At 40.7% G+C, this 27988-nt stretch overlaps 2 protein-coding genes across 3 annotated transcripts in view; one reads left to right on the plus strand and one right to left on the minus strand.

Annotated features, from left to right (window-relative positions):
• The window catches only part of LOC110951162 (skin secretory protein xP2-like), a 110873-nt gene that overhangs the window by 31773 nt on the left and 51112 nt on the right, over window positions 1–27988 (plus strand). The window lies entirely within an intron of this gene.
• LOC110951159 (NIPA-like protein 2) lies at window positions 192–27932 on the minus strand. The gene is made up of 11 exons (XM_022194094.2): window positions 27706–27932; window positions 15640–15708; window positions 14506–14674; window positions 8193–8252; window positions 6329–6450; window positions 4125–4221; window positions 3714–3849; window positions 3342–3430; window positions 1195–1258; window positions 1004–1101; window positions 192–799 (listed from the first exon to the last, which is right to left on the minus strand). The coding sequence occupies exons 1-11, from the start codon at window positions 27799–27801 to the stop codon at window positions 693–695; spliced, it is 1107 nt and encodes a 368-aa protein (XP_022049786.1). The 5' UTR covers window positions 27802–27932; the 3' UTR covers window positions 192–692.

Consider the following 27988-nt stretch of genomic DNA (forward strand, 5'->3'; position numbering starts at 1 on the left):
ATGAACCACTTTAACTGTTGTGGCAAAAGATCAAAAAATGACTACCAAAGCACTTGTCAGTGTGAAAAAGTCAATTTATGTCATATCATGTCAACTCGACATGTACAAAGCTGCCTGGCCGTATGAGACCCTCCCCCACCATTAGAGGGCAGTAGTGCACTTCTTTTGGATGGTATGAAATCCCCAGACTGTTGAGATGTTTTGTCCTTGTTTATTGACAACTGAAGACACACAGATCAATTTATTCAGCTGATAAACTTAATTTTTCAGATATTTTGAAAAGCATTTATCACAGTAACCTCCTGCACCGTTTTTTTTTTGGTCGTACTACTATTCTTTGCAAATAAAAGTTGCTGCTAATGAGGCATCTGATATTAAACTTTCATCCTGAGGTGTTTCATCTCATCTTAGAGTCATGAGGTATTACTGATAATTGTGTTGAATTTAATTCTAACACACAAACAGATTTATTTCCATGAATAAATAGAGCCGCTCAATAGAGACACTCGCCACTTTGGACACAAAATCTTAACATGTATATGGCCACCAGTACTGGTGCTCAGCTGGCACTGGTTTAAATTGATGCCTTTCATTTCTTTCCATAAATAGAAATTTTATTGAAGAACCCAGGAAGTGGCAGTCACACGCACACAAATTCACAAAAATGACAGTCCCAACAGATGGAGCAGGTCCTATGAATCGTCTGTTTGGCCAGCTCTGTTGCACATGAGTTTGGCTGCCAGTGATCCATATGTTGGAGTCTTTGCCTCGGGCTGCACTTTGTCTGTGTGCCTCCTCCCTGTGAACATGGACAGCACAGCTCATTAGATGGACCCTGCTGCCAGCGCTGCAGACATTAGCCGGCAGATGAATTTAGGGTCACTGCTGCTGGAGTCATTCTGTCACTACATGCGAATCAATGACCCATACTCAATACAAACACTTCATTAGGCCATGTATTGTATTGTGGAGAGAGCTGATTAAAAGCTGCTAAACAACATACCAGGGATCCTGTCCATTGCGATGAAATTGCGATCTTGTTGCTTTATCTTTGGCCTGTTTCGGGCTATCAGGAAAACTCCAAGAAAGGATAGTAAACAACTGAAAAAGAGTTTCAGAGATGATTGACACCAGCTTACAGTAAATAGCATCTTTTGATCCTCTGCATTGACTGGAGAGTTTTTGAATACTTACCCAAATAAGAACATAAAAATGTTCAGTAAAGCCAATCCTTCAAATTCCTGGTAAAATACTATCCCTGAAAAATAAAAAAGCACATTAAAATTCATTTCACTTGTGAGGGAGTCACAGAACATGGAGATTATCTCAAGTGCTTAGTTTGTTTGTGAAACAGCCCTGAAAATCCTGAGCACACACAACACTGGGATAATGGAAGAGAATTTCATTACGAATTGAAGGGGGCAGTTTTTGTAGATGAGCAGCAGGACAGCACTGTTCAGGACCGCTGATATTGAAAATATCCAACACAACACATTTTTCTCTTGTTAGACCTTTAAATAAGCCAAGGCTGGCACAGAAGAGACCATATTTTCACTGCTCCTGTGCTTACTTCACCGTCTACTGCTGCGACCATCCCTGGGTTAGGACCAAAACAGTAATTTTCTTCAATGTGGAACTAAACTAATCTTAAAGGAGACGTCCACCCCCGGATGTTCTCACACCGCTAGATATAATACATCAGCAATTTGTTGTTCACTGCAGTCAATTGTTGGTTATTTGTGTAGGCGGAAAGAGCAATAGTAATACCAAGAGCAATATCAGAGCTGGAAATTTTCTGAAAATGTGAGAGTAAATCACAGCACCACACTTCTCGTAGCTCTGACTCCTCTGTGACTGATGCCTCCCTGTACGTCTGTGCAAAACAGTGGAAAAAGGTTGTTCTGAGAGACTTGACACCTAAAGATGATGTTTTGGACTGCTGGGATTCTCGGTGCTTTGGTGCTATTACACTCTGCTGGAACGACACTGGAAATAACTGAAAATGACGTCATGTCAGCGTCGGTTAGGCGAGTTATCCAGTAAAAGAAGAGCAAACAAGCAAATGGATTTAGCACAGTGAGGTCCATTGACAAAAGTAGTTTTAAATTGTGATAAGGTGTTGTAGAGTGTGTTTTCCCTTAGAGACCAAAATGATTTTGCTTGGCTGACAAGATAACAAAAACCTGACCAGGCAGCACACACGCTATAAATACTTTGAAGCTTTTGTTGAATGAGGACTCCTAAGTGGATAAGAGGAGTGAATCACCACCTTCATCTTCTATTGTGTGTATGTTAAACTGTGTTGCATCATCACTTGATTTCAGTCATTGCAAGTTTTGCAGCAAAACTTCATCAGAAAAACACTTTCTTTTTTAACTGAAAAGAGTTAGCTTTGGGATGAAATATGATCGGTACAAATCAGGCTTGAGATGTTCTTTATTTTTATTTATAATATAACAATACTTTCTGACTTCCCTATCCAGTTTGTGGCATTAGCTTCCACTGAAGATCAGAATGTGTCTTTCCCAATCATTTCATAGAAGTTTCAAGGAAAAATCAGTAAAAAGTGACAAATGACCGAGAAAACAGGCATGGCTTTGGAAAACAAATCTTTCTCTTGTTTGCTCAATTGACCTGACTTGAAGAGAACAATTCATTTAATGAATAAATTAATTGTAGGCTGCCTTGTTGAAGACTGTATTCTTGCTGTAATGATTACCAAATTAGACAGTTAATTTGAGAAAACCTAATTGAAATTGTTATTAATATTTAATAACAGATGCTATACTACGCTAGACATAGAAGTGTGGTTTATAATGAAATGACAAGTACTGATATTCCAGTCAGCCTTAGCTGTAGTTAGTACTTATTAGGAATAAGCATGCTACACAAAGATGGTCAACATTTAAATGCTAATTATGGTGTTACCATGACAACATTAGCGTTAAGAACTGTAGCATAGCTGTAGATTTGTTGTAAAAAAAAGCTCAGTAATTTCCAAAAACAACTGGCCACTATAGCTTTAGCAATTCAGCATGAATAAATTCTGCATTTGATGGAGACTTTCGGCCACAGGTTAATACATACTGGGCTTGCTGGTGAGTATTTGTGGTACCAAGGCAATGTACTCAAAATAAACAGGCAGTGTTAAAGTCTATAAAAGAAGATGTCACGTAGTACAACAGTATGGCCAAATGACATGTTTTAAGAATATTTGTGTCACAGTGGCTAAGGCACAGAGGGATCATTTCTGAGCAAACCCCCCCCCCCAGAATATCACTTGAGTCATTTACACAGGAAGGTTAAACCCATAAAGAGCGACAGCTTTATGTTAGGCATACCTGCAACTATCGCACTTGCGGTGAAAAAAACAAAGTTGATAGGAACCACCTCTGTGGCATCAAACATTTTCATTGCCTGATTAAGAAATCTGTGGAGAGAGAAGAAAACAAGATTTGAGAGGTGCAGTGAATACAATGGCCTTGGCTGCAGAGACACAAAGCAGCAGTCTGTTCATCCATCATAATACTGAGGCGTGCTGCAGGTAGTGTCACCATGTCCAATGTGTAATTTTCTTCAGTTTGTTCAGGAGCTACAGAACCACAATTGCATGTAGCCTGTGGCGAACACGAGGGATTTGAGCAATAAAATGAGAAGCTGAATGAACAAAAAAAAAAGGAGTGCACAGAAGTAGAGAGAAAACCTTGACTAACTTGATCTGGAAGGCACAGGAGGCGACCATGACGACAAGCATGACATAGAAGATGGGGTAGATGAGCTGCAGCTGGCCTTTTATCGACTCGGTGATCATCCCTGACACAGCTTTGACTGAGATGACTGTCAGAGAGGCTGCAGCAACACAGAAGCAACAGATCACTTTAGTATTTAGAAGTACAACTTGTGGCGTTGAAGAACTTTCTCTCTGGTTCGTGTCGATTTGTGGAGGCGGTTAATCTGAGTTACTATTATTTTTTTCACTCATCTACGCTCAACTCTTTACCGCAATGACAACAGATCATAGGTACATTTTTTGGTAGCCAGGCAACAAAGCAACTTCTCACTACCTACAGTGGCTTACTCCACAACCTTTCCCCCTCAACTAGGCAGCTTCCAATTGTTCCTACCGAGCAGGGCCACCAGGAGCATCACGATGACGATGTGCTTCACATTCCTCCTCTTATACAGATAGAGCAGGATGCAGAAGATGATGACCTCTATAAACTGTCCAGAAAGAGCAGGAGAGCAAAGTCATTAAGGCAGATTTCCTCACACTTTGCACAAAAAAAGAATTGCATTTAAATTGTACTTTCACATGCCGTCTTATCTGTGTCGCCATATGCAGCCACTGAGCAGCACACTTTAATTGAAACAAATGAGTGTGGCAGAAAAATGAAATCAATTGCTGGTCTTTAATGAGAAGAGCCTGAGGCTGTCCTTGAGCCCGGTAGCATTCAGCTGTTCAAGGACCTCTGATAACGCCACACAGCTCTAATGGACAGAGTAAGAAAGGAGTACAATAGCAGAACTGAGGGAAAAGGGCAAGCTGGCCTTTAAATGCCTCTCAATATCATCCTGATGTCGCAGAATATATGTTAAATAAAGACCATATTTTAAAATGTAATTTTTTTTTCTTGAAGTGGATTAACAAAGACTCAGACCATTTGTGGCACGTGACACACACAGGCCCTCTAGATGAAACTAATGGTAATAGTGTGACCTCTGGGAATAATGAGAATTCAGCGATGAGCATTTCATTTCCTCTGATTAATCACCAACTACAGTTAATCTCAGACTTGTTGGAGGCTGTTCCTCTGCAGGCTGATGAGTATCACAAATGCACAACCTTAAATGAAAAAGCAGCTACACCTGTACACACCATTAATCACTGCAGCCACAGGCAGCAGGACGATCTCTTTTTAAGAACACCTGTCTTTCTATCCATCTGTACTCGCCTAACATCTGCATTAACACTTCTCCTTTTTGTTTTTCTTGAAGTAGCTGCTTTTGTCTTTTTGTGTGCACTGGCTCGGGAAATTAGGATCAGATTCAAGAGTGGGATCTGGAATCTGGTTGAGTGAAATGCTGTGCCCTCAGTAATGATGGCACTGCTACACATTCACTGTTTACACTGCTGGCTAGCACCTCTGAAGCACTGATAGCTGTTACCATTTTAGATTCATCTCAGCTTGGTGTGATGGATTGGATGTGCAGATAACTAGCAAACAGTAACTAGTATTCAGAATTTGTAGTCTTAAAAATGGTTATAACACAAAGAATGATGGATGTAAAATGCAGTACAAAATGCAAAAATAGATCCTGATCAGAAAATAGAACTGGCTGTAGAGCCTAGAAGCACCTAGAAACACTGAGGGAAAACTGCTCTCACACTTTCAAGTAAAAAATAGTGCTTCTTGTTTCACCTTGATCTTGCATTACTCGAAGTGTTGTATTTCTATGGGAGAGGTTTAATCTGAAAGGTGGAAAACATGGGGCATTGGAGCGCTGGCATCATCAGAGAAGCAGAAGGATTCAAACTCCTGCTGCAGGAGTGCTGCTTTAAAGGAGTGTTTTTAACCAAGACTGGTGTTTTAGGCCAACATTTACATTTTCGTGATGAGTAGGGTTTTTTAAAAAAAAAATATTACTGAGTAGAAAAACATAGGAAATATAGGCTTTAGAGGATTCCACATCTTTCCTGAAAGACAACAGAGAAGTGAGACCAAAGAACAAAGAGAAGATCTTCCATGACTGCACAGATAAATGACATGATTCTCTGAGGTCACATTCTGCATGTACTGCAACTCTTTGACAGAAGAATAAAAAAAAAATCAATGCCTCAATTAACCCTGAAGAGTAGTCCTTGTCTTGCTTGTGTCCACAGGGAAGGTGAAGGTTGGGATAAGCTAACTACCAGCAGGGCATGAACTGGTGTTTGCACTGTGTGAGGACAGTGCTGAGCTGCTACAAATATGATAATACAGTAACCGGTAGATCCAAGGAAACAGACATCCAGAATTTTGCAAAGGTGTTTAGAGTTCTATCACACTATACTATCAGAGAAGCATGTGAATGGCACCAAATTCATCTGGTAGAAGAACATTAAACCCAAACACAGAAGCCAGAAGACATCGAGCTACCTTCAACAACACGGACAACAAGGACTCCTGCAACAGATCTGAGAGTCACAGTGTCAGTCTGGAATTCCACAAGCTTTTTCTCTCAGTTTACATCACTTTGAATGGAGTTAATTAATAAATAAGAAACTAGTTCTGGCATTATTTTTACAATTAGTATTACTGGACTCAGGGGAGTGTTGAAGCGTACTCACAAGGTAAAGCAGGAAGTGCCAGCTGACGGCGTAGTACTGGACCAGATGGGCTGTGATGTGTGTGGAGGTGTGGGGGGCAAAGGTGACCAGGAGGTATGTTCCTGTTATTGCCAGTGTGCCACCTATGAAAGAAAAAAAACAGAGAGTGGTGAGATTGCTGTGAAATGTTGTTGTTTTTGTTGGTTTGACAGATGAACTGACTTAATTGCTAACTCACAAAACTGTAGAAACTGCTGGACAGAATTTCAACGTGCAGGAACTGTTTCTACCTTCTAACTTTCTAACAATTGCAAAATATTAATTCTTTCCTGCAATGACAATGTATTTTTAGAAGCTAATGAATGTACAGTTAAGGCTGGTTGTGTTTTTATTTCTGAAGCATCAGTCTTTTTTTTTCTTCCTTTAAACACATTTATGTTTTTTAGTTGAAAAAAGGTTATCACATATTTACCATATGATTTTCCAAAATAGTTCAAGATAACAACATTAAGTCTATGGAAATTATATTTATGATAACTAAAACAAAAATTAGAAACATTATTATTATTGTTAATTATTTTTTTATATCACTGAGTATAATAACAGTAAGAATTTTATACTAATATAAAAATAATAATCAGAAAGTCTATAATAGCTATAAAAACATGGCAAGAAAGTAATGATGCTATCATTTAAATTCATGATAAACTTTGTTTATTGTGTGTTTTGTCTCTCTCTCCTTTTTTAAATAAATAAATTACACTCAAAATACATTTATAGGCAGGTTGCTAGAGACTTCTGTGGTACTGTAAATTGTTCCAGTGTTGATGTTACTGATGAAGCTGTATCTGAAATGATGGTATTTTGTGACACTTCTGCCACTGAAATGGTTAGAAAATAATAGTTTTTCTTCTTGACAGTGATGTTGTTAAATACTTTATTCCTTTATCTGAAGCCACTCCTGTAGTACAGAAACATTTAATTCTTGGGCTCAGATCTGCTCCTAAAAAAGATAAACTGCTGTTTTAATAGTATGAGCATTTCTTTCTGTAATAAAGCCATTTTCTAAAACATACCGTCTTATCTTGTCAGACTCCTTCAAATCAAAATACTTTGTACCGCACACATACAGTTTGTGTGCAGAAATTCTAACACAAAAAAGAACCTTGACAAAAATCAGATTACAGTTACAACCTTCACAATTTACTGATTTTATCTACACATTACTGCAAGCCGTGGAACTTTGTTTTTGTCATTTTAGTGATTATTTTTTCCATTTTATGATTCGGTTTTGACATGTTTAACCCTCAGCACACAGAGTACTGCTGAACAGACTGTGCTCCCAGTGACTTCCCCTTTAATAAATAAAGAAAATCATACTGTTAAATGTTTCCAATCTGTGGCTGATTATACCATCCAGCAATGACAAGACAATAGCAACAATGGTAAAAAAAAATGTTGCAGATTTTTTGAGAAAACTAACAATACACAAAGCTGTGTGGTGCTGATATGAATTTCCAATGCAGCAGTTGTAATAGTCGTCATTGTGACGGCCATCACAATCATGCCATTTAGCGGCAGACTAAACAAATTGTTATGGCAAACAATAGCTTTTCATAAAACACTATAATAGGATAGTTCTGGGCAGAGTGCACCTTTTATTTCCAATGCCAGAAAAACAACACAATTAGAATTTTTAGCTCGTAGTTCAAATGTTAAACTAGAAAACAGCATCCTCTGTCGTAGGACATGTTTTCTATCCTCACTGGATTATATGTGAAGTCAGTTTGATATTTATGAACTGTGAGATGTTCGTCTCTAATCAAATCAGCAGTCTCAGAGGACACCCATGTCCTCAAGTGATCTGAGCTGAGTGTTTGCTTACCAACAATGTCAGAGGGACGCACCGTCTCCTTGAGGAAAACCACAGATATGATAGCGCTGGCTGAGAGGTGAAAATGCATTTAGTTAGTTTAACCGCCACTCAAAACACATTGCCTGCTTGAATATATCTGAACTCTAACACGACTATATTGCCACACTGTGTATTGTGCAACACATTTAACACAGTCAAGATACAACATTAGAGAATAAAGACATGCTCTCAGAATAACTTTACAGTCAACGCTCGTCTCCTGAAGACAAACACACAATTAGTGTTCAGCCATTTTTCTGTGGCCTCTTATGCTGGATTGGTTTACTTTTTGATGCAACATGTCAGTTTAATCACAAGCGAGGTCAGACACTTGACTGAATATTGACTTGATAAAAATGGCATCAATAATGTTGCACAGCTGACTGCTAACATTCAGCTAGATGAGGAGTAATCAGTTTTCCACACAGCATGCTCTGTAGGAATATCAGATAATTTCTCATTTAAGTGGCATATTTACACAAATTATATGCAATTAGATATACACAAGCACTAAGTCATGCACGTACGCACACACTGATGATATGCAATCACTGCATGTCCACATAAAACATTCACAATGCTTAACATGTTGTTATTGATCAGCATGATAAAAAAATCTGTCAGCTCCCTTTGATAAATAGAACTCATTAGCACTTCATAACACCAGCATCACATTATGCCAAAATGCTATTCCATGGCACATTTTGCATGAAGCCATTCATCAATATCATTGTCAAAACTGTGATGCCGAAAAGCAATCAGTTTCACATGAGCTAAGGCTCAGATTAGTCTTCTTAATGTTTCCCCGGAATATGCACCGAACCGATGGGAGATGAATAAACACGCAGCATTTGGCTGTCACAGAGACGGATAGCGAGGCAGGCAGATCTGCATGCAGAGACACAGACATGCCAATAAACAGGCAGACACACAGATGGATGGCCACACAAGGCAGACTAACTGCCTGAGACAGCAACACAAACTACAAGACAAACGGGCAGCGGACAGCGAGTGGCAGCCGCCTGTCACAGCCAGGAGGTCAGTTTACATAACACACAGCGGCTGCTGTGTTGGAGGTCTTCAACACTCAACAACACCACCAAAAAGCTCATTCTGCATCATTTGGTGGAGTTATGTTGTTAGACATTTCATTGATATCACAGTGCTGCCAGCTGTGGCTGTGTTTGCTGGAAGACGTTGGACAACTACTGCCTGCCAGCCACACAGATGGGTGAGCAGGAGACGGCATGCAGACAGAGACTGAATGGAGAAATTACTGGAAAATACTGAAAGACATCCAGACAGGCCATTTGAGTCTGTGCACAGGCTCAGCCACCATCATAAGGAGATTATCTACAGAGCATAAACAGCTCAATATGTCAGAGATACCCAGCGTGGCACACATGGGATCACTGTGGTGCTGTGGCATGACAGACAGACAGGTTATTCTCATGGATATTAAACACAGACACAGTTGTAGTTTTATTTATGAATGCTCTCAACAGCAGTACATTTAAATTAACACTAAACCTGAAACATTACAAGCTTCAGAGTCAACAAAAATAGATTTAAAGATGACAATTTCACTCAAGGGCTGCACATTGTCTTGGTGGTTAGCACTTCCACCTTGTAGCTAGAAGATCCCTTTTTCACGTCTCAGTCTGAGCCTGAGATCTTTCTGCATGGAGTTTCCATGTTCTCCCTGTGCATGTGTAGGTTTTCTCTGGGTGCTCCAGCTTCCTCCCACAGTCCAAAAACATGCTGAGGTTCATTGGTGATTCTAAATTGTATGTAGGTGTGAATGATTGCTTGTCTCTATGTGTAGTCCTGTGATAGACTGTTACCTGTCCAGCTGAACCTTCACCCTCAGTCAGCTGGGAGAGACTCCACCCTTCATGACCCTAATGAGGATTAAGTGGTGTATAGATGATGGATGGATGGATTTCAGGCAAAATTTCCTCCTAAGTACACTACCAGTCAAAAGTTTGGACACACCTTCTCATTCAATGGTTTTTACTTAATTATTTCATACATTGCAGATTAATACTGAAGACATGAAAACTATTAAAGAATACATATGGAATCATGTTGTAAACAAAAAAGTGCCATTCTTCAGTATTAATCTACAATGTGGAAAATAATACAAATAAATAAAAAGCATTGAATGAGAAGGGCTGTCCAAACTTTTGACTGGTGTATGTTCAGTGAATTTACAGCCATGGCCATAAGTTTGGACACAGCATGACTTCCTATGTCTGTTTTGATGTCTATTACAGAACATAACTAATATTTTTTTGACAGCACCAGTTTAATTAGTCAACAAATCAACAAGGGATATAATATTATCAATAAATTCCAACAATTGGAACAACTTTGTTCCCAAAACATAATATTAGAAGAAAATAACAAAAAAAAGCAGTACTTTCACAACCGAATTTGGTCAGAATAACAAAATGACACCAAACTCTTTTGATGTTTTTTTTTAAATATGAAACTTAATATAGTTCTCAGGAGTTGTGTACTGTATTGTAAGTGACAATTTTGTGGTATTTTCTAAGATTCACAAGCGTCATGGTACTTGTGTCCAAACTTATGGCCTATGGCTGTAACTATAAAGATTCTGATCAGGTTCACACATGTCCTCTCAAAGGACAAAGCATAGATGTGCGTAATGTTGCCAGGACACCAGCATTGACTTGAAAGTTTATAAAGGCTGTCCTTAATGTTCTGATGAAAGCCAGTTGTTAAATATTTCATACCGTGAGCATGTTCGCACTCATATTTAGGACTCGTCTTTCGCCTCTGGGACCAGCTGGATCTAACAAGTAACCATAGCAACTCCATACAAAGTGAGATTCACACAGCTTGATAAAATGAGAAATGTGGCAACAGGAACCTCTGGGGTACACAGTTCTGTCACTGCTCCTGTGCATTTGTGGAGGTTTGTGTGAGTGTGAGAGTGTGAGAGTGTGTGTGCATCAGATCAGATCAGTGCTGACTATACATGCTCCCTCAGATGTGTAGTAATAAAAACCTCCCTGTGGGGAAACACACTGTGTCAAACATTTGTTCACCATACAAATCTGATACAAACACACAAAAGCAGCCCCGCGGTCTCGCTGTCATCTCCCAGAGAAGCTCTGATGTAAGAACTGTGCACATAGATCTATGCACGGGTGACAAATGAAAGGAAAACCTGGTTAAATGAGTGGAGAAAAACATCAAATGTAAATTCTTCCACACAGCTGCATTGCTGCATGGTGACACAATTAAAGAATAGAATAGAAAACAGACTAGAAAACAGATGGGCAACTCTTCCTCAGGTGACTGAACATGTCAGTGCAGGACGTGATCAGAATGTCAGCAGGAGCAGTATGTTGACATTAACATGGAGAGGGATATTATAGTAGGGCTACAGCGTATAAACACCCTCAATGCAAAGATGAAGCCCCTTTTTAGAGTTCAGTGGTGCAAAAACACAGACGTGGAAAAACAGATGAGATGAGTGACCTTTCACCATATTCTTGACAAACAGATGAGTGCATGTGTGGCGACCACCAATGGTACAGGCCTGAATGCTTGACCTTTACCGAGAGGGGATCTGGTGGCTCTATTACTCTGCAGCGGGCGTTTTGCTGCCATGGCGTGGGTCAAGATATCTCCATAGAGAGAAGGATTACAAAAAAATCAAAAAAGCTGTTGTGAATGATCACCTGTATCCTATAATGAAACGGTTCCATCCTAATGACAGCGGCCTCTTCCAGGATGACAACGATCCCATCTGCAGGATCACTGAGTGGTTTAATAAGTATGAAAATGATGTGATCATTAATTCTTTCCTATTAATCTGATGCTACAAATCAGATTTCTGTTCATTTCCAGCCTCCCTCCTCTTTTGCATTGGCTGGCATGGTATCTAACAGAGACAGCCCATGCTCTGCTCCATACAACAGCTTATGGGATGATGCTGTCATTCCGAATAGAGACTGCTGGTCTCTGTCGCCGAGGACAGTAGTAATTGCTCTCCACGGAGCGTCAGAGTGCCGGTGTGACATGCAGGGACAGGCGGATGACAGCAGCATCACCAGCTCTCCCCAGCCTGTCCCATTCCCCCTCAGCTCCTCCACATATCTCAGCCCGTTGTCTTATTGTGCTCGCAAACTTATCCTGTCTGCTATATTTTCTTCCTCTCACCTCATCCCCTTTCAGCATCAAGCCTCCTCACTGTGTCCTCTTCTACCCAGCCAGCCACTCAGCTCCCTGTTGTTTACTCAGTGAAGGCATCCCGCTGTCTGTACCTCCCTCTGAGCCTTCACACAGCTCACAACAGCACAGCAGGAGGAGTGTGTGTGTGTGTGTGTGTGTGTGTGTGTGTGTGTGTGTGTGTGTGTGTGTGTGTGTGTGTGTGTGTGTGTGTGTGTGTGTGTGTGTGTGTGTGTGTGTGTGTGTGTGTGTGTGTGTAGCCAAAGGAGCATCTCTGGTGGACTAAATCCACTAGACCTGAGTGGTTTTACACACCAGTCATTCTCAAATTGTGTGTGCGTGTGTGTCTGTGTGTGTGTGTGTGTGTGTGTGTGTGTGTGTCTGTGTTTGCTCATTTGCATAGCGTGAGTGAGTGGAGGGTGAGAGGTGGAGTCACAATGAGAGACGGCACCCTGCACATCCTCTCCACTTGTTAGCTCTGTCAAGGCTGCAGACGTCTTCCTCTCCTTTCACTTCCTTTCACCTCCTCATCTCTTGTACAGTAATTCTTCAAGATTCTCTTTGAAAACCCACTTCAGCTACATTATATTCATACACTCTCCAGTGAATCACCAGCACCTGGCAGTCATTGTTTTTCATAAGAATAATTGCGATACTAGTAAAATTGTAATGAGCACAGTCATTGTTGATACCTGCGGTTTAAAGAAAAAAGCCCATGTCAGATTTATAAACAATGACAAGGCATCAAAATGTTGCTGCTTTCAATAGAGCACAGGGCTAACGTTGTGTTATTGTGGTAAAAAGCCTTTTTGCAGTAATTACCCACTGAGACAAATACAGTGCAGCCCAAAATTACAATGAACAAGAGGTGCAGCCTTCTTAACAAGATTTGTGGGTTCGTTTAGTGCTTTATTCAAACCATTCATCCACTTACAAGACGTGACTATAGGAAAATCATTTGAAGCGCTGGGGTAATAGCTGTCATTAATATCCATGACTCACCGCCACCTCCAGCGCACTGAGTGATGGGTGGCGGGAGGAAAGAAGTGAACCTGTTCAATATTTAACCTGTGTTTAGAGTGTTTGCACTAAGCAGCTGCCAGCTGTAGCAACCGGGCAGGCCTTGTTTTGACTGGCTAATGAATCTGGCTCAGTTCATGACATCTTTAGTTCATGGTGTGGGCTGTAAAAAATGATTATTTCTGCAGTGAGCTGTTAGATTTATAATGTCAGGAGGAATTGGACTTCCTGAGTCACCTAGAAATTCTGAAGAGGGGAAGCATACAGATTAATCTTGCGGGTCCAGTGCTGCATATAAGCTAAAAATTGAAAGAATACTACATGCACCTACACGCTGACCTGCGGGGAAGTTCTTGGCCTGTTGTCAAGTTCATTAAATTTATTCCCACAGCAAAAGCAAAATGCAACAGTTAGGAGTTTTTTTTAAAGCCTGTTTCTGTAATCTTAAGAAACTCCTCTGAATGAAATGAAGACCTATCAGCCTTGTCAGTGCAGGTAGATGTGTAGCTTAGATACGCAGGACAGAAATAGTACTGATGTCAAAGATACAGAACTTTACTGATGCAGTTCATTTTCATGTCAGGCTATTTGAATGAGGAGTTAAGTTTTGCTGTTGTCTACATCTATAAGCCAGGAGATGCAATATTTAAAAAGAGTAGAGTGGAAGCATATACTATCCATTCTGTGCTACAAGCATCCTTCTGTAAATGTGGCTGAGCGGGTGACCCATAAACAGGGGCTATATTCCCCGATGCAGTGGTCATGACTTCCAATCCAGCCCATGGGCATTTACTGTAAGTTGTTCCCCGCTCTTCTACCCATGTTTCCTGTCTCTCTCTCTCTATTATCCTATATTCTGGACACTTTTTTCAGATATCACACTATAAATAAAAACTGTCAGCATCCCTGCACATACAGTAAAAGCTGAAGAGGCCAGTTTTTGACAGGGTCAAGCCCACTTCATTCTGCAACACTGATACAACGCTGTTCCCCACGGAAGCAACATTTCCTGCTGCTATCACACATGGATAATGAATGAGAGGAAAAAGGTCACACTTACCTATAACAGACACACAGCCCAGTGGGGCTATGAGCGATGCCGGGGCAAAGCCATACGCAGCAAAGTTCCCCAGTTCCCCGACGCCCATGAGAACCACACCGCACCACCACATGGCTGAGGTGTAGTAGGGCTTGGATCCACGCTGCGACTGACGGACATGGGCGTATTTCTGTCAGGAGGAGAGGGAACACGAACTGAAGGAAGATTATTTGGAGAGCTGCACAATCTTTGACACCACACAGATAATAATTTCACAGCCATACACAGCCAAATACACAAAGCAGTTTAAGAAATAACACAGCTTCACAGTCAGCTGTCACTCAACTCTAATAACCTCTGCTCATTAGTATTTCATCTCACAAGAGGCATGACACCAATCAAGCAAATCGATGAAGTGGGAAGCTGGATAATCCTCAGGCAAATGTACAGTATACTTCATAATCATTAACGGTTCCAACTCTGGAAACTTGCACTGACTAATAAGCAGTGGTGATTAGCCTTTTCCAGTGCTGCTTCACATCTAGTTGAAGTTGTCACGGCTTCTCAGTCCGTCTTTCACACCTTGCATGCTGCTGCCATAAACACTCCATTTGTGCACCTGCACAGCTAAACAGAGGCATAATATGGGCACTGTCAGATTGAAACAGCAGAAAAAAACTGATAATTTAAGGCAAGTAATGTTTTCAGACTGGTCTCCAAACCCTCTCACTTTGGTAAATGCAAGAGGGCGTACGCTTGTAGTTAATGAATTACATTTACTCATGAAATGACAGATTATTTAACATCATGCAGCTCAAAAAAGAGCAAACACATCACTTGAAATAGTGTTGATAAAACATGAGGGGGACATTATTAACGTTGCAATCAGGTCCAGACTTAATTGAAAAATGTATTGCTGGTCACATTATCAAATTGAAATTAAATTCTAAAGCTGAAACATTCACTTGTGCTCATTTTAACTAAAACAGGCTTTGCTGCCATGAAATACAATCACTTGTGCTGCACTGAGAGTTTGCTGTCAGGAGAAAATCACTCTCACAGTACTTGGAGAGTGGAAAAATGAGCCTTAACACGAATTACGTCCCCGCTGTGTGCCGAATATGTGTCGTACAGCTGGATTCCAGTGTTTCCTACCTGTATGTTGAGTGAGATGCTGATGAGGACATTCCCACATATGGAGATGATGATTCCCAGGAGATAGGTCTGTGCAAACAAACAGTAAACAGGCAGGAGATTAGGTGATGCTCTACTTGTCACACAACAACTCCAAACACCCCATGATACTCAATTCAAGTTTACCCTCCAGCTGTCGCATCTGTCATTTCCATGACAACCACGGAGGGCATTGTTCTGTTGGTGTTTTGTTCTAAGGCAAAAGTGTGTGTGAGCTCCTGCTGAACAGAGGCTTCATAATATTAAATCTCTATTCTCACACACTCATGTGCAGTTAAAAGCAACAGACACAAACACAAACATTCCCTCAACCTAATAATTCTCCCACGATATCTGACACCTCACAAAATCTGGATGCTGGTTGGCACACACCTTTAGACACACACACACCCTGATAGCGACACACATGCAAGGTTATGGGAATAACATGCTCACTTGAAAATAGTAAAAATGCTGACGTACTGCAACTGTAGTTATCATGTTCACCATCTTTAATGTGTTTACATATTAACATGTTCACAACTGCCGCCAAACCGTCCTGTTAAGATAGACAGGAAAAGAAGACCTCTAAAAGCGCCTTGTATTGAAACGTTGTGGACGCCTAGTGGTAGCCAGTTTTATAATTACTGTATAACTGATGGCAGAAGAAAAAGGATAAATCCACCTAAGTGTTTCGGGAATACACTGGGCGGCTTTCTCCATATTCCTGGATAAGTATTGCCAAAGGAGGAAATTTAATTTTAGGTCATAAACATACCGCTGGCTGTGGGTGGACAAAGTTTACAGAGGACTGAAAGCATACACTGTGGGTGGAATGTGAATGATGAACACCTAAAGAAGGAAACTCAATCATGGTAAAAGAAACACAAGCAGCCACCTGAAAGCGCATTATGAGAGAGGTGGAGGTTGGAGAGAAAGAGGGTTTACAGTGATGGGAGTAAAAACAAAGGGATAAGAGGCTAAGCAGGAAGGAGAGGAGTGAGGTGGAGAATGGTGCCATAAGAGTTTAAACAGAACAGATGCAGCAGCACTAGATTAAAAAATGAAGGAGGAGAGAGTGTGAGTGTTCAGGTTCAGCGGGTCATTCTGCCAGATAAGACAGGGAGTGGGTTATCGTCAATGCTATCCATCTGTTATTGTTAAATAAAGGTGATAACAACAGGCAGTCAAAGGATACTAGAATGAAAGGAGTGTGAATTAATTCCTGTAATGTCCAAATACAACAGCTGATCACTATCACACAATCCAGAGGTCCACTATCAGTCTGTAAAAACACATTCTCAGAAATCCTCAGATAAAATATGAAACACCTCTTTGCATCTCTGAGGGTGAAGAGCTGCAATGAGAATTTACGCTTAAAGGAAAAAACAATACCCATCCTCTGAATAAGGAAAACCGAGCCTAAGAAAGCACAACGAAGCGCACACAACAAGGTGAAGATAGTTCACTTCCATAAAACACAACCTTTTAATGAGATCAGTGGTATAGTAGGGCATCAACTTCTTGATTACAAAGGAGAAATATGAGGTTGATGGAGAAGTGCAGGAGAGAGTGAGCTTTACAAAAAAAAGTCATTAACACCACTAAAGTCCCTTTACTGCCTAACTGAGGTGTCTATGCAATCAAACAACAAGTCTGAACATTACTAAATTAATTCCCTACATAAATTGATTTCCCATCAAAATAGAAGTGCAACCATAAAAAATTAAAGTGTTCTAAAAACATTAAGTGGACTCACTGAGAGTACAATTTGAAATTGTTATTGAAGGTCAAGGTTATTATCTCCAGTGATGAAACAGTCTCAGTTCCTGAGAGAGAATTAGGAGAAAGCAAATGAGTAACAACACAACATTATTACACAATGAACACAAACAAGCCGGGAGATGTCATTCACTCACTAGATGAGATGCAGTTTAAGGTGTTAAATGGTTGTACGCTGCGTTAAATTGTGGTTTCTGGGTCAGAGTTACGTGTTCTGCTGCTGTGTCTTTAAATGGCAACCTGTGATCTGCTGTGTCCTATAGAAATCACCTCGGCTCCTGTCACTGCTGTCATAGACAAGCATAACATTCCAAAGTTGTTAATTAATGCGTTACTACATACATATCAGCTGCAGACGATGCAGACAAGAGGAGACGTGGTCAGTCTGCCAGAGATGCATAAGTCTTGGTGTGAATGAACACAGTACATTTGACAAAATTAATGCTGCAAGAGGTTGAAAAGAATTATAAAGGTTCTGCAATATTGTGTCCATTTGACTGAATTATGGCAATTGTCTCAGCTGTCACAATTCCAATGATGCTAACTAACACACGTTGTGTCAAGCTGATGTTTTCAGACATAAAATAAACTTAGCAGAGATTCTCAGTTCCTCAAGGTGATTCACTTGCTTCAATTCTCTGTCGGTGTTGCAAGAATGACATTCTCATTAACTGTGCATCATAATTACATCCTAATCACTGACTTGTACTGACTAATTGAACAGTGCTGTGGAAATGAGAACATCACTGGGACACTGCAGAGCACAACACAGATCATAATAACACCAGGAATGGAACTGATAACATCACAATCAAGGCAATAATTTCTCGCCCAACAGCATTCTAATAAAACATGAGACATTCAAAGTCCCACTGCGATACATGATGATGAGGCTCTCTGACAGAGTTGCACTGGTTAGTACACACACACACACACACACACACACACACACACACACACACACACACACACACACACACACACACACACACACACACACACACACACACACACACACACACACACACACACAGAGTTTAGCTGAACCTGTGCTCGTTTCTACAAAGCAGTCAGGTCCAGTTTAATACGCAGCTGTGGTTTCAACTTAATTTCAAACATTCTAGTCAGATGCTAAGCAACAGAACACCAGCTCTACCTTTAGAATGTTAGGTAGTGTTTACTTATTAGAGAAAAACACAAAGTTGATCAGAGAATGTCTTTGGTTTTGAAGCTATCAGGACCTGGCAATGGTACTTGAAGGAAAGTCACAAAGTTATTACAGTTTATCCAAACAGGGCATTCATGTCTGAACCAAATTTCATAGCAATCAATCCAAGTGTTTTTGAAATGTAAAAATAAAAATCACAAATGTCAGCCTCATTGTGCTCGAAAGGAAAAGTTTAGGAGGTTAAGGTTTGTCCTCTAGCAACCATGAATGTCTGCAGAAAATTTGACAGCAACCCATTCGGTAATTGACAATATAATTGAATCTGGACCAAGGTCATGGACAATGGAACAACCGACTAACATTCCTGGAGCCACGCCACTAAATATCAAAATGGAAAAAGTCTCATACAGCATTAAATCCAACGAGGGCTGCACAGTACTGTACAATTATATCCAGAAAATTACTCTGACAATGACTCAGTCCCACATTTCGATCCCAATTTTTGGGTTCAGTTAGGGTCTAATTTTAGTCATTCTTGACTGACAAAACACATTTTATCAGAGAACACTAGGTACATGATATATGAATCCAAACCGATACCACAGGTCAATTAAAACATAAATCCCTCTGAAAACAGTAAAGAATTATATATATAAAAAAAGTCTCAAGTGCTTGTCTGCAAATGAAGGAAAAAAAAGTCCTATTTCCACTTCTAAGTAAATGCTGGAAGAGAATACAGACTTTGCTGCTGCTCTCCCTAAAAACTGCAGCTCAGCTTCAATTAGTTCTGACTTATCAGCTCATCGACCAACAGCTCACTATGAAGTAAAACCACTAGACTTTAATGCATAATACAATTTGCCATCTCCTTGCCAGGCTGATAAAGAATTTAAGCTGAGTGGATTTCTATTTAATTTTAAATTCAAAACCACCACCTCCAGTCTGGACTTTCTCCTCTGCCTCTAACTTCTCACCTCCTTCTCCACTTTGTCTTTGACACCAAGTCTGATGAGTCCACTGACCTGGAATAAACCTACAACTAGAAAAGCACTCGGAGAGCGCATACCTCCGCCATGCCGTTTGTCTGTCTGTCCGTCTGCGTGTCCGTGTGTGTGTGTGTGTGTGTGTGTGTGTGTGTGTGTGTCTGTTTGTCTGTTAACAGCATAACTCAAAAAGTCGTGGACGGATTTTCACCAAATTTTTACAGGATGTCCGGAAGAGCAAGAGTAAGAATCGATTAGATTTTGGAGGTGATCGAATCACCGTCTGGACACAGGAATTTTTTGAAGGTCGAAGGACAATTGAGAGATGGCCTGGCGGCCTGGCGGCCATCTCTCAATTGGACAGAGAGCTGCTATGTAAAGTGAAAATGTAAAACACTGCACTTGTTCTTTTTTTTTCTCTGTCCAATTGAGAGATGGCCTGGCGGCCATCTCTCAATTGTCCTTCGACCTTCAAAAAATTCCTGTGTCCAGACGGTGATTCGATCACCTCCAAAATCTAATCAATTCTTACTCTTGCTCTTCCGGACATCCTGTAAAAATTTGGTGAAAATCCGTCCACGACTTTTTGAGTTATGCTGTTAACAGACAAACAGACACACACACACACACACACACACACACACAGATGGACAGACAGACAAACTCCGGTGATTACATAACCTCCTGGCAGAGGTAATAAGGACGACACCACACCAGAGCTAGGACTTACACTTGTGTATGTGTGCGTGATCATTGCAGAACAAATAGGATTTGGGAGGAGAAGCAGGAGGAGGTGGGGAGCAGATGAGACTCCAAAGGGACTGATATTACATCAAGGTAAAAAGTGTGTGTTTGTAAGTGTGTGAGCATGCAGCGATCGCCTCCATCCTTGAATGTTGAAGTAGACAGACAGACATAGGGCAGTGATGGGTGGACTGTGTTAGAGACGACTGTGACTTTGTGGTAATTTATGATCAGACACAGAGAACCATCCATCAGACCAGCTGTGCTTTGTTCGCTAAACCGAGATCAATAACATTGTCGGGTTTCATAGGAGAGAGTGTAAATGGCCCACTGCTCTGGTGTTACAGGAGGCTGCTGGTTAATACTGAGAGAGAGGCCAGGGGGCAGGAGGAAGTGTTTGACTGGAAGTGTGTGAGAAAGAAAAAGTGAGTTAAACGTACAAGGTGCCGCTTGTACAGCTTGAGAAAAGCTCAGTCTGTCCACACAGGAGATAGCAACTTGAAGTGTGAGAGAGGACTCATCTTCTCACCTCTTCTTGGATTCATTCACATCAGATTAAGCTTCCCAGCAAGTGAACTGAACCTAATTGCAATAAATGATTCTTTTTTATTTGTTTGTTGTCGTCAGTGTTGGTGGGTGTGGATTTGCAGTACGGCTGGTCAGAATTTAACACCTCCACAGAAGGAGCCTAATGCTGGAGTCACTGAAGTACAAATTCATATGAGAGAGAGACTGAGAGAGGGAGGAAGCAGGAGAGAGGGAGGTAGATAAAGGGAGAGAGTTTTCCTGTCACAGGAAGAGCAAACAAAGCAGTTGAGGCAGGAGAGGCGGGTACACTGGGAGTGCCTTTGGCTTGTCAGCTTGCTTAGCAAACACTGCACACTTTACCCAAGAAACACAAGAGACTTCACACCACAAAGCTCCCTCTGTTGTACTGTACTGGTGTGTTTACTGGTTTAGTTTAGCTTTTTGAAGTGATTCATCTCCACCATAGCTGCATGACAAAAGGGAAATAGTTCAAGACGAGGTCCCCTAATGATGGTAACACACCAATCAGCCACAGCATTAAAGTGCAGTGTTTAGCATTGATCATCTAGTTACGTTATGTTTTGCTGGAAGAATTTGGATCCTGCCCATCCTCCATGGCAACAGCGGCCTCTCCCAGCAAAACAACGTACCCTACACACATTCAGAGTCCAACGCATGGAACCAGTCTCCAGGCTCCAAGATATCCATCCACTCAAGCAACTGTCTGATACGCTGGAACAAGCCAAATCCACAGTGGCTTCACCCAGCAACTCACCATGAACAAATAGATCCACAGCCAATGTCCCGGTGCCAGACACAACAACATATCCTCAGAGGTCCTGGTCCTGACAGGTCAGAACTGTTTTGGAGGCATGAGGGGGCCCTACACTATATCAGGCAGATGGTTTTAATGCTGTGGCTGATTAGTGTATTGTCAGATTAGTAGTAGTAATAGTAAGTATCTGATGCACTACTGAAGACCAAACTACCCACAAAGAGTTGAAATTCCAGCCATTCCTTCCCACTCCCTGCAGCTCACCTATCACTCTTTTCAAAGTGTACTCTGGGCTAAACAATGACAAGGTGTCATACAGGAGTAATTCAGCCACAGCCAACTGATTCTGAAGAACAATAATGATGCAGAAAGCCCTACTTTGCGAGTTGACAAGATTGGTCCTTAAGTTTGTTACATATACTAAGCCCTGGGTGACTGAATCATTATTTGTCTTCAACTGTGTAAAAAAAAAAAAAACACCTTATGGGCATGTAACAAGGTAAAGAACCTAATTTTTTGGCAGAGAGGGTCTTAAAGAGTTGCCTGGACGCACCACAATTTCCTTCTCCACATAGAGGTGAAACTGGGACACAGAGGTGGCCTCTAAGATCCAGTGCTCTTGCTCGGTGAAGTGTGGATCAGTACAATGGACCACACATTTAGGGTGTGTCTTCTCTGAGTACAAGTCAAGGATTCTGGGTCTTAGGATTGATATTTGATCTCTTAAATTTTTAAAAGATTTTTATAGTTGCAAGTAAAAACAAATCTTGGCTCATCCATAATGCTGATTTTGTCATAATATTGCCAATTATATACAGTCTGTTAAATCATGCTATACCCTTTTACACAGTAATTTGATGAGGTTTTCGTGCTTTGTTTGCTCCATAATTACTCCGCCAAGGAACACCGCAGAGCTATGTGACGATCTGCGTATGTTTGTCTGTCTGTCCGTGCTCAAAAAGAGATTAACAGATTTGGATGAAATTTTCAGGGAAGGTCAGAAATGACACAAAGATTAAGTGATTAGATGTTGGCAGTGATGCGGATTATAGTCAGGATCCACGGATTTCTGTATTATGTCGAGATAGCGGCACAGCGTCACTCTACCCATGACAACAAGTGAACACTACGTCAGCTGCTTGTTGACAATCTCATGACTGTGATCCTACTAAAAATCCACCTCTGCAGATTCATCAGGATTTATCTATTGTGAATGATACAAGGAACAACTGATTGAATTGTGGGGGTGTTTCTGAGTCCCATCAATTCCCGCCGCCCGCTACATATTTAAGTCACGTGATTTGGTATTTGTAAATAACGTACACAAGCAGAACACATGCCTGTGCTCAGTGCAAGGTCATTTTGTTTGTGGGTTCATCTACATTAAATGGACACACTCTGTTTCCATGATTTCTGATGAGCAAGAACTAATAAACAAATTCTGCATTTCTAAGAAAAAATAAAATACTGCATTTCCGACAATGCCATATGGGTGAATAAGCAGCCTTGGAGTCTCTGAGTGCTTTCCTTGTTAGGATTGTCAAGGCTATTAAAAACATTCTTAAAAATGTTTAAACAGTTGCACTCAGGATACTACTCTGCATTGTGATTAATTTCACAGTTTATTCTTTTCATATTTTTAAATGATTGTAACTCTGCTCTTTCCTTGTTTAGTGCAGGACTTCTACCTTGTGAAAAGCATTTATTGATCTTGCTATAGTGACTTTTATTTAAGGGCGTCTTTGTTACACATATCCAGTTGTTTTTGGGCTGACTGTTCCTTTAGCAGGGCTGTACAGTGGCGTAGTGGCTAGCGCTTTCGCCTTACAGCAAGAAGATCCCTGGTTCACGTGGTTTGCGTCCCGACTTTCCCGGGATCTTTCTGCATGGAGTTTGCATGTTCTCCCTGTGCATGCGTTGGTTTGCGCCAGGTACTCCGGTTTCCTCCCACAGTCCAAAAACATGCTGAGGTTAATTGATTACTCTAAATTGTTTGTAGGTGTGAATGTGAGTGTGATTGTTTGTCTGTACATGTAGCCCTGCGACAGACTGGTGACCTGTCCAGGGTGTCCCCTGCCTTCGCCCGAGTCAGCTGGGATAGACTCCAGCACCCCCCATGACCCTAGTGAGGATAAAGCGGTGTATAGAGAATGGATGGATGGATGTTCCTTTAGCTCTCCACTTCTTGCTCTTGCCTTTGATGAGGTCATCTGTAATTGTTGGATTGTGTCAGACCAGCTACATGAGAACGATGATTACACTCCAGTGTTTTTATTTTTTTAGCTGTGGCAAAATGTAATTAATTTGTTACAAAGGAGGGATTGAATTGCACTAAATGCCACAAGAGAACAAATAAGACTGATGAACTGACAGTGTATCTGGAAAACAACACAGTGATACAGACTGCAAAATAGCATGGTTGGTTTTTAATGCTGCTGCCAGAGTCTTAATAAGAAACAGCAGAATTACTGTGAGAATCGGGGAAAGTAACTGGATTCTTTAACCCTTGTGTTCTCCTTACCAAAAAATGTTGTTTCCTTGTCTGAAAAAAGTCCAAAAATTCAGAAAAAATTTCCTCAAATTTATAAAAATTTTTCAAAATCTTCAGGAAGAAAATTCCTGAAAAGTTTCCCTCAAAAATATTATTTTTTAAATAAAAAATCCCCAAATTCAACAGCGAAATCCACTGGATTTTGGTTAATTTTTTTTTCTGAATGTTCTTGAACATTTTTTTAATTTGTTTTTTTCTACCAAAAAATGTTCAAAAATTTCCGAATTTTTTTTGAAAATGTGGAAGTTTTCACTGTGAAAATATATATATATATATATTTTTCTACATTTTTAAAACTTTAAAACGGGTCAATTTGACCCGCAGGACAACAGGAGGGTTAACCTGACATTGATACTGACTGTGAGGAAACGCATCAAATAAAGATCCTACCATTCTTTCACAGAACAGTTAAAAGTCACTGTGACAAATTCAAGCATGAGCACATCCATCATCACAGCACAATCAGGGACACATGTCAGAGTCTTTTCACAACAGCGTTTCTAAATCTACTGTCCTGTGGAGGACATACTGCAGCTCTGTGTCTTCAGAATTAATTTGCAGCCGGTGTATTGTTTAAATTCTATTCAATAAATGCCAGAGATAAAGTCACTTTTAGTTTCTGGTAATTTCTTACTGACTTTTTATCACCTTCAAGGTACAGACTTTGCATAAGACATCCACCAGTGAATATAGTGCTCACACACGCACACGCACACGTACACGTGTGTGTGCGTGTGCGTGTGCACACACACACGCACACACACACATGTATATTTTACCTTGAATACAATTTAAATTCTGACTATTATCTTGACCTGCTACCCTACATCTGTCCTTATGAAGAGTGATATCATCCCCATAAAAGCACCCAAAAAGTCATGCACACACAGACACACACAGTCTTCTGATCATTTTCGACATGTGCGTTTGCAAAGCAACCTGGTCTAACTCGGTACTACATCCCATTTGCAAACCATTTTTAGTGGTTCCCAAATACAAGTCTGAAACTGAAGCTGAACAGGTTTGAAGGCTGATGAAGGAACTGACAGCACTGATCCTCCTCCTCCTCACTAGGACACTGACCAACAGACAGACAGACAGACAGCGTGGCTCTTTGTGTCCACTGACAATAGGGATCTGTCCCTCCCTGGGATGGGCTGATATGTGGATGAAGCCCTTCAGTTTCTGCTCTGAGGTGGTGGGTACAGAAGAGGCGAGAGTAGTGTCAAATCAGTGACAAAGATGGGCGAGAAAGACAAAGAGAGAAGGATGGAGATATGTCAAGATGATTTCTGGTTATGCTGAGATTCTAAATTGATCAGTTTGGCTTTTTTATGTAAAGTTATGGAGAGTAATATTAACTAATAATTCAAAGCCAGATGTATTTATGAAGCACATTTAAAAAGAAGAGCTGAACCAAAGTGCTCCACAGTTAAAATAGTTGGACATAAAATACAATAAAATACAATGAATGAAAGACAAATGTGAATAAAGGAAGACTATAAAACAAGAGCAATAAAAATAGCTGCAATACAATAAGGAATGAAGTTGGAGTGTCAAGCTCCACTTGAATCGAATGCCAACAAGAAAACGTGGATTTATAGCAGCTCTTACATGAAAAAGAAAAATGTTGCACAGATTAGAAGCAGCCATTATATCTCACAGCATCACAGAGAATCTGGCTGGTTGGCCTCAGAGATAAATGCTCAAGAGTTCTGCTAGATAAAGTAGTGTCAACTAATTTAAAACATTACAAACAAAAATTTTAAAACAAAAGAAGCCAGAGGAGGGATACATGCAAAAAGCCTCCATGGGAACACAGACACTTTAACCTTACACTACAGATTTACTAAGTAAGGCCAATCAACCTAATACCAGGAAAAACAAGTTAAAAGGATAATTAACATACTTAACTATTCTTAGAACTTTACAAGTATGAGAGCTAAGAACCAGTGCAGGAATATGATCACTGAAATCTTTTGTTTTACTACTCTGGGGGAAAAAATGTGCATGTACATGACAAAATGCAAAACGTACAAGACATAATTTCAGCCTAATGATGCAGGATCAGGTGGCTGGCAGATGAAATATTAACTGTGTACAGAGACACAGCCAAGTTTGTGCTAGAGGTATTTCTCCATCCTCCTCCTCCTTCACCTCCTACAAACTGGCAGCAAGTGGTTGTACAGCTGCAACCGATGCACAGATTTAACCTGTGTTTTACATGAAAGACTTGATTACATGCTCCACTGGCAACCTTCACCATTTAACTTAAGCATCCAAGGGGACAACCTGTCCAGACCTTTACTGTAACTTCTACAGTAGCACATTTGCAACACTGAAGGCTGCTCGAGAGCAAGACAGGCAGATATTGTGCCCTGGATGTCGGGATGTTCTCTGGGATGGTGGGTAGCTTCGGACGGAGGGGGAGCTGGGACCATTAGCCAGCTGTTCAGGACTCTTACAGTAGATCTATTCTCTCTCAGCCCACCCATGGGCCATTACTCATTACTCACGCCTCTCACTCCTCCTCTGCTACTCTCTCTCTGTCTCTCTGTCTCTGGGCCCCACTGGTAATGTCACCCAAAGGAAACATGGCAAAAAGAGATAAACGCACTGACAAGGGGGAGAATGAGCATGAGGAGAATGTGTCTCTGCATACGAGTAGGAGGGCAGAGGACTGACACACACTTAACAGCACATTTGCAAACACACTCAGTGAAAGAAACGTCTTTACATTATTATACAGCAACAGAAGTGCACACGCTGCATAGTCAACTTAATGGACAGATTAATAAAGCCCACTTGACAATGTTAAAAGTTCCAAAAGAGAGTGAAAGCCTTTCACCACAACATTTAGTCATGATCACTTTAGGAAATAGGTTTGAAAGGTGCCAACAGCGATAGATCTCTGCCCTGCCTGGCTTCCTCATCCACACTGAGTGCTCATTACCCAAAGAGCTTGAGAGGATGAAATTATACATTGACTTTCAAAGTTTTTTTAGAGACTATAACTTAATCTGCTGTTGGATTTTAGAGCTGGAGTTTCAAGAGAGAAGTTCCTGAAAGCAAAAAATAAATAAATAAAAAAGTAAGCTTTGGCCTTATCTCTGCAGTGCTGGCAGTGAAGCAGAACAGCTCTGGAACAGGTTCAACATGATTTATATCAACACAGCAACAGCCACAGGAAATGTTGTGACAATACTGGGGCATTTGTTTAAAAAAATAAGGGTGACATGTTTTTTTCTATCATTAGGATATTATCACAAACCATAAGCCTACATTCTCAAAAAAATGTTTAACATTTTATTTGCTAAATTGTTAAAATTCCACCTGTTATGATAAGAATTTACATCTAAAATAAGTCTGACCCTCTGGTGGAAAAGGCTCAGAAAATACATGTTTTCTCTGATCAAAGGAGTGAAGTTAATCTTAGCAGGTTCAGGCTCTCATCAATAACAGGTATTAACTTACATTCATGTTCTCCGTGTAAACTTCATTTCAGGACCAAACTTACCTGCAGCGGATTTTCCATAATCTCAGCGCGGTGAGCCTGAACGGAGGTCAGAGGAGGAGTCGCATGAGCAGAGCTTGAATTCGTCATGTTTTCCATCTCATGTAATAAAGAAATATTCTCATATCACAGCTCCAACTCTCTGCACATCTCTGGCCGCTGTCCTCATCCCATCCCAAACATCCCACGTCCCCGTGGCTCTGCTGGGAACTCAAGGAAAACTTCTACAACCGGATCAGGAGTTTGTGATGGCTTCAATGCAGTCGGGAAAATGGACACTCAAATT

Source organism: Acanthochromis polyacanthus, chromosome 12, assembly GCF_021347895.1.
Source record: "Acanthochromis polyacanthus isolate Apoly-LR-REF ecotype Palm Island chromosome 12, KAUST_Apoly_ChrSc, whole genome shotgun sequence".
NCBI lineage: Eukaryota > Metazoa > Chordata > Actinopteri > Pomacentridae > Acanthochromis > Acanthochromis polyacanthus.